The sequence below is a fragment of the Eleginops maclovinus genome, chromosome 4 (genome assembly GCF_036324505.1).
Source record: "Eleginops maclovinus isolate JMC-PN-2008 ecotype Puerto Natales chromosome 4, JC_Emac_rtc_rv5, whole genome shotgun sequence".
In the NCBI taxonomy this organism is placed as follows: Eukaryota; Metazoa; Chordata; class Actinopteri; order Perciformes; family Eleginopidae; genus Eleginops; species Eleginops maclovinus.
Window position 1 is genome coordinate 9,191,884 of NC_086352.1, and position 8,223 is coordinate 9,200,106.

An 8,223-nucleotide genomic window follows, 5' to 3' on the forward strand; every position below is an offset into this window, starting at 1 on the left:
GGGGTGGATGAGGTGAAAACAGAAGGCTGACCCCCTTTATTTGCAGCGGCCTCCTCTTTCACAGGGCACCTCTGGCCCTCTCCAATGGGCCGCTCTAGTGTTTATTTACTCCATGGTTTCTCCCCATTCACACATGAAGCTCTGATGGCTCCATTGGCCAGACTCTTTCAGCCGCCAGGCTCTTACGTCCACCTTCTCGCAGATCAATGAACACTTCGAAAGACGGATTAGATTTCCCTTTAATGATTCCATCTTTCTCCGATTTTTCCCCCTTTTAAATGGCTGTCGATCAAGGCATTGCCTTTTTGTCCCATGTAGCTGAATGTAGTCCTGCCTCAGAGTATTGAGGGCAGAAAGCAGAGGCATTTAACAGGACAATATAAATAATTTGCAGACAAATTAAGTGTAATTCATTTTAACAATGTCAGACGCTTTCTCACACTCTCATTTCTGCAGAAGCACATATTTCACATATTATTTCCCTGTACAGTATTTCATTTTAAATTCTATTTTTTTTTTTAGCTCATCTTATTCTATTTTACTTTATATATATAAACGTATCCTGCATTACTTGCACATTAGCCATGCAATATTCTCTTGCGGCTATTTTATTTATTCACTGTTTCTTTTTGCACTACTTTTATTGTTTTTCTTACGTGATTTATTGATTTATGTCTTGTATATATTTATGTTGTGTTGCTGTTGGAGCCTGGGACTTAAAATGTGCATTGCCATAACTACACTGTAGCTGTGCATATGGCATTAAAGCCTTTGAATTTTGAAAAAGCATCCGATAATTTGTAATTTCATACAAAACTATAATGTATTGCCTCCAATATCCCATATCCAAAAATCCATTATATCACATTTCGATTATTCTGCAGCTGTTTTAATCTTCTAAGTGTGCTTTTAATGTGTCTAATTCCAGTTTTGCTTTTCTTACCGGTCCAGTGTGAAGCAGATTAGCCTGTGTGCTTTTTAAGGCACTTGAGTACAGCAGAGCTACAGTGTGTCCCGCAGACTCTGAGCATTTAACACAGCATGGACCTCAGAAATAAGAAGAGGAGTCAATGTTGATTATTGCTCATTAGCCCTGGAGAACATCCACTTAACGTGCGAGGAAATGAGTGACACACCATTCCCCACTGGAAATGGTCCCTGTGTAGCTCAGAGCAAAATGTTAGCTAATGCATTCCATTTGCTCTTTGTAACCGGGACCAGGTTGGACACGTATGGCGACATAGGCAGCCATGATTACTTTGTTTCTGCCGAGGCATTTTAATCCCTAATTTCATGCACTGATCAGAGGAGAGGCCATGAGCTCCAGACACGATCACTGGCCCTCAGTAGCATTTCAATTGAATCCTCATGATCAAGAGGTGGTTTGTTCTGGGCCCCTGAGGAGCGAAACGTCCTGTGAACAGTGAGGAAATAAGCATCCTTATTTATAAGGTGCACTGTGTTCACATGTTGCCCTCACAGCCCACCTTTTATTTATAGAATGTATTTTTTTAGGATGACATCAATCTTTAAAACGATCATGTATAATACATGTCATGAGAGGAGCACTTTTTAAATGTATGAAAGTGTTGTTGTTTTTTTAAGTATTCTTTATTTGTTTGTTTCTTACTTACAATTGTCGTTTGTATTTAATAATAATGAATATGTAGCTGGTCATTCAAAGCTACTTCCTTTAACAAAAGTGGGCAAGAATTAACACAAAAAAACTATAACATCAATCAGCTGCTTGATTCCTTATGAATATGCATCGCGCAGTGAGATGGGGCTCTGAAGGACGATAATTGATTGGACAGGAAGGCAACATGGTGAGAGGCGCTGCAAAAGGCTCCGGAGTCTTTGCCTCGGCTGAGTTGGGGTTTGTTCAAAAACATTTCCTAAATCTAGAGAGGATACAGGCTGCAGCGAATCAGCGCTTTTCGTCTGCCTTTGCGTCTCTGAATTGCAGACATTAAAACATATCGTCCTCGTTGACCATCTGAGTCTGGTCGAGGAATGTGTGACAGACTGCGTGTGTTTAAAAATAAATAAATGCGATCATAAAACGAAGTCCTTTCAGATGTTCACTGTCAAAAGAAAAGACAAGGCTGAAATCAAAAGACAATTCAAACGGAAAAGGTTTAAGATTAAATATGGAAATTCAAAGGTTGTCTTTCAAAATATATTTTTAGAAGGTTTTAACATTAATATATATATTTTGCATTAAAAAGGTGGGATAAAATATAAAACTAACGAACACTTTCATGTCTCCTCTGAGTTTTTTAAGTGCTGATGATTGTTTAAAATATTGGAAACATGTGAATAATAAGAATATTTGATAAACTGTATTAGTTTTTTCTTCCCGTTTTACATTAATAAATGTATTGTATATTCTTTAAAGTAATTTTACCTCACTTTAAAAATAAAAAAAAATGAAACGACCACATGCACTTTCAAGGATATGCATTGTGTCATGATCCTCAATCTATGCATGGCAGCCCAAAAATATTGTTAAATAATTTAGTGAAAGAAAATCTAAATTAATCTACAAGTTTGACTAGTTTTATGTTACTGGTTTTGTTGCATTGTCTTTTTTTTGTACACATTTGCATATGTGACGAAGGGTTTGTAGCATGTCAACACAACTGAAAATGTTTCTTTGTTTGTCATTAAATATTTTTTTACATTTGGGGAAAAATAGCATCTAAATTAGCCTTATATTTTTGAATGTCTTTCAAAAATGGTTTTGTTTTTGACGCATTAAAACCAAGTCCACTGATCTTGACAAATGCACTGCGTTTGTACATCATAAAATCACAACACTAAGGCCCGAAAACACCTTTAAAATGTCTCATATTGTGACTCATTTATAAGGGCAAAATGTTAGTATCGAATTTTGTGTCAAAACTGATAGATAAATTAGAAATTGGCCGGAAAAAAACGAGAATCTTTGATCTGAATGTGAGTGCAGCAGAACATGGCCGTCTGCATGTGACTGTAGAGGGAGCTCCAACACTAAGTTTACATAAACTTCCTGTGATAAGGGCTCACACATGCAAATGATCACATCACGGGCAAAGGAAATAAATGATGTTATTATTAGTTCCACAGCGACCATATATTACAATTATACCAAAGAGCAGCGTTAGTTGAGGAAAACGTAAGATAAATGCGGGAAAAATATATAAATGTTAAGCATTATGAGATCTGGGAGTTGCACTGCAAAGCTAAAATCAATCTTGAGGATCAGCTCTACCCAAATACCAATAACAGTTCATTACCTAAAAGTCTCTTTAAAGACCGTATAATTTCACACGAAAATTAATGAAAGAATGATTCATTTGAATACGACCGCTACGCTTCTATAAGGATAATCCCACAACATTAATATCCAAATGTATGCCGCAATACTGGCTAATTAGCCTTAAGTCCCTCCACTACAAAAGTGTGATAAATCCCTCTCGAATATTTACTTATCACTGCCACGGAGGATGAAGACTGTGCCTCAGGCTGTCCACTAATACACACACACACACACACACACACACACACACACACACACACACACACACACACACACACACACACACACACACACACACACACACACACACACACACACACACACACACACACACACACACACACACATACACACACAAACCAAAGCTGTGCAATTCAAGCTGCAATGCACAATAACAGCCACCATCAAAAGCAGCTGTCAAAATACCTCCGCCAAAAACCGACAATTTCTTAAAGTTGCAGCAGTTCATTTATTAGCCAAAATATAGACTTTCTTGTACAATTTGGTTCACAAGTATGTACATATTCTTAACTTTATATACAAAACATTTGAACATCAAATCCTCACAGAACTTACAAAAAGAAAAGAAAAACTCACAGACTACAGGTTCATACATTATTACATTAGCAGTTTTACACAGGACATGCTTACAATGTAAGTATACAGAGATGTAGTATTCTTATTTTACATTCCATATTCAAATTAAAATAAAATAGAAAGAATAAAGAGGATGGGTGAGAGGTTATGCAGAGGAGAGAGCCGAGAGAAGCACCGCTGCTGCTAGTGGGTTCAGGCCTGAAATACACAGGGGTAACAGAAAAAAAAATGTAGTGATCTAAAATAAAATAAAAACCCTACTAATAATAGCCCTAGGAAGAGCTAAAAAAAACAAAGTGATATAAAAGTGACAATTGCCTTTAAAAACGAGACTGTGGTGAATTTGCATTGAGCTCATTTGCATGACCAAACAAGTAAGTGTAACATAGGCCTTGACGAAATAACACAAGCGCACACACACAGGGATAAAAACAATCTTAGAGTAAAAGCTAATTTGGGTAGATATGGCGTTTAAAAAAGAATAATGTGAAATGGCATCAAAAAGAATATTCCCAAATGTCATTAATTGACAGCCTCGCTATCTTTGAACTGGGTGGAAAGCTGTTTTAACAACTTCTTCTCTGCATCCAAGGCACTATATCTCTCTGAAATTGTGGCAATGAAAAGTTTTTTTTAAAAAGCAATAATTAAAACGCTTATTATCACACCCTATCCTGGGTTTCAGGGAATTTAGTGTTGAGTTGTTTTAATAGGTTGAGGGATTTATGTAAACCATTGAATACAAGCACATGGGCCTTAATAGCCTACCATATGGATGTAACAATACCAAATAAAGAAAGGAAGGGGCATGAAAACAGTTTTCACCCAATTCAAACTTCTTTTTTTCTTAAATGCTTTCTGGTGAGGTTTCAATAATCCTCTCGGACAAACACACTCCACACACACTCATACATCACGCACACTGTAAGCTATAACACTGTTCATCTGTGTGGCCTAGAGAGAGAAAAAAAATCCACGAACAGGCAAAGGAGGAAACGGGAGGTCTAAAATAATAGAAATGAATGACGGTCAATGGGCTAGTGTCTTTGTTTTTGTAGTAATTTATACATGCGCGTCTCAGTGTCGGGGACATGTACCTGTGACTGAAGTCTCTGAACTATGACTCTTTTCCTCCGTTTGCCTGCTGCTGCTGTACAGGGCCAGGCCGGTGGCTGTGGCCTGGTTTGCCAGTCCCAAGTAATGATTAGAGTTCAGTAAAGCCAGCTGATGTGCCGAGAACGCTCGGTTCGTCCAGTTCTGGATTTTCCCAACGGGACAAGAAGAGATAAGTCTATGAGGGGCCATAATGGTCTGGGCGCCGGCGGGCGCTACGGAGTTGCTGCCGTTCATTTGCGGCGATTTGCGGGGATTGTCAGGGGCCGTAGCTGTCTCTGCCAAGGACCAGATTTTAGGCTTCTGGGCAGGGGCAGGGTTGTTTTCCGGTGAACTCACGGATACCGCGTTCAGTTTGAGCTGCTCACCGTTTGCTTGGGACGCTTTGCTGTCCAAGTGATGATGATGATGATGGTGGTGGAAGTGCTCTGCTCCTCTCTCAACGTCTTTGCCCTCTTTCCCCACAGCCTTAAGAAACCTCTGGTGGTCTGGGGGTCCTTGTAAATCCTCATAGCCGTCAGAAATCTCAGAGTCACTTCTCCCGTCTAATTTCATATCTGAATGCAGGTCGTCCTGGTCGTCCAAGTCATCCTTGTTCTCAATATTTTCCGTGTCGATGTTCTCCAGGTCGATCTCCTCCTCGTCCTCTCTCTTGTCCCCCTCCTCCCCTTCGTGATCGCTGCCGTAAACATTCCCCTCTTCGTCAGTGCGGTTCCGAGGGGCCCAGGTCATCTTGTTCTCCTTCTTTAGCCTCCTCCTGGCGTTTGCGAACCAGGTGGAAACTTGTGTAAGCGTCATTTTGGTGATGATGGCCAGCATGATCTTCTCTCCTTTGGTGGGGTAGGGGTTCTTGCGGTGCTCGCTGAGCCAGGCCTTCAGGGTGCTGGTGCTCTCCCTCGTGGCGTTTTTGGGTCTGGACGGGTCACCGAACTGATATTGGCCATATGGGTAAAACGCAGGGTGGTGGTGGGCAAAGCCTGGATGCTGGACCCCGGGACTGTCTTTCAGCTCATACTGAGCACCCTGCAAAAAGACAAAGAATCAAAGAGTCAGAGGGATTTATAAGACTTAAAATATTAATGCCATGCCTGGAATCTTTCTTTGAGTTAAACATAATCATGCCTTGTGAGGATTTACAATAATAAAACAACAATAGGGTTAGTATAAAAGTGTAAACAAACAAAACGGATAATGTATATTTGGCACAACCCAAATCAGTATTTACGCACCACAAGCTTAACCATGACTAACATTACACTACCCTTTAAATGTATTTAAAGCACTTGAGCCGGCAGTATTTGACTTTTATACACGTATTTCCCATCTACACGTGTAAACACCCCACAACAAGATGGAGCATTTTATTAACTCTTTTGCAATGAGCTTCAGGAAATGGTGTGCTAACAATAAGCCCTAACCACAGACTGTTAATCTCTTACTTTTTAACCACTTTTAACTACATGTCCTAGAGATTCAGCGTCAAAGTGTCATACAGCACCGCACTCTTAAAAAGAAAAGTTGACTTAAAAGTGACCAAAAACGTCTCCACAAGGCACATGTAGTTTATTTATTTTCTCCTGTTTTTCAAGTATAAAATAAAAGTTATGGATGAGTTATTATAAAGCACAATGACTCACCAACTGATTGAAAATTGATATATCGTTTGAGTAGGGCAGAAACGCTCCATAGCCCTGCGCTGCTGCGGCGAAAGGAGATCCATACATGGAGGAGAGGACGTTGGAGAGCGCGCCGGACGGACTGAGCTCTGTCCCGGCCCGGGCATTGCTGGAGATCCCCTGACGCTCCGGCGGGTATATCGGTCGGATATACTGATATCCCAGTTGAGGGAAAGACATGGTGGTAGGAAACGGGAAAAAAGTCTGCTGCAACCACACAAAGCAAGGGAATTGCCTTGATATCCACTTTTACAGTGCGAGCATGTGAGCAACAAAAGGTGCAAGCAAGGGAAGTCTATATTTCCTCGGGAACTGCCAGTGTAAACGATCCGGTTTGCGCCCCTTATTTCTTCCTGTTCTTCTTCTTCTTTCCACCCTCACTTCCCTATTGATCTGGATGGACTAAGGTCAGGTCCTTACAGATTGCTTTAGATTATTGGGACTCCCTTGCTCAGATTGACATTTCTAGTCGTTTAGAAGCCCCTCCTATTTCTCAAATCTCACCCCTTACATACACACTGCCTCTCCCTCTCTCTCTCTCTTTCTCTCCTCCCTCCCTCTTTCTCTCTCTCTCTCTCTCTCTCTCTCTCTGGGATAAGTGCACTGACGTCGCAAGCTCTTATTTGAATGGGATTCCAAATTATTTTATGGCTCGCCAATGTATTTCATTTGTTATTTCTCCGCGTCTGTCCTACCACATTTTTTTTGTGTTAATTCACATTTTTGGCCATTTGCACAACAGTAAGCATTTTGGTGTCATTGACTGATTAACTTTTTTTGGTCTGCAGTTTCCTTTTCATACAGAAGAAACTTTGGAGAATAAGAGGACATCGGTTCAAAAAGGAAATAAAGGTGCCGTTTTTGACCACTTAAACACAGTTGTCCTACTTTTTCATTAATGGGAAAAAGTTTACACACATTTTTGGAATTGACATGCACGTCCGTATACTAAAACAAATCCACAGGCAGTGTCAAACATGTAAATCACTATTTAAAAAAACAAAATAAATAATAATTGTTACTTCCGAGGGTGCTCATGCCGGATCACACCTTTTTATTTATCGCTACATCACTCGGTGCAGGCTGTGTTTTCTTACACCGATTTTGAGGTGTTATGGGCTCTTGGTGGCAGGCGAATCGGAGTCAATTCAGTCTTTAATTTGAGACATCAAACGGGCTGCATGTAGCCACTTGACATCAAAGAGAGAGCTGATGATAGGCGCATTACTCTGTTAATGAAGACTAAGTGTAAAGCACCGACCATGATAAGTAATAAACATTTTAGTGGATTGGGCTGGGGACATGTATATTCTGGGAAATAACACTCTGACTCCAATAAACAAGTGTACAAAAAAGAAATATACATAACATAAAAGCATGATTATTTAAAACAACACCATCAATGATAATATATCAAATACAAATAATATTAATACTAATAATCGTGAGGGTGAAATAAACAGATCGCTCGAAGAAAAGCTTAAATCAACAAATAATTTTGTGGTTTTAAACAAAGTCTCTTATTTAATCCACAGC

The 8,223-nt window shown here is 39.8% G+C and overlaps 1 protein-coding gene across 2 annotated transcripts; it reads right to left on the reverse strand.

Moving 5' to 3' along the window:
• Positions 1 to 3,746: 3,746 nt before the first annotated feature.
• Positions 3,747 to 7,143, reverse strand: irx3a (iroquois homeobox 3a). 2 transcript variants are annotated; one of them, XM_063882635.1, is made up of 4 exons: positions 6,649 to 7,143; positions 5,003 to 6,034; positions 4,459 to 4,493; positions 3,747 to 4,116 (listed from the first exon to the last, which is right to left on the reverse strand). In XM_063882635.1, the coding sequence occupies exons 1-4, from the start codon at positions 6,865 to 6,867 to the stop codon at positions 4,044 to 4,046; spliced, it is 1,359 nt and encodes a 452-aa protein (XP_063738705.1). In that variant the 5' UTR covers positions 6,868 to 7,143; the 3' UTR covers positions 3,747 to 4,043. The 2 variants fall into 2 exon arrangements, with proteins under 2 accessions (XP_063738705.1, XP_063738704.1); XM_063882634.1 differs by having other exon boundaries at positions 3,747 to 6,034.
• Positions 7,144 to 8,223: the final 1,080 nt, after the last annotated feature.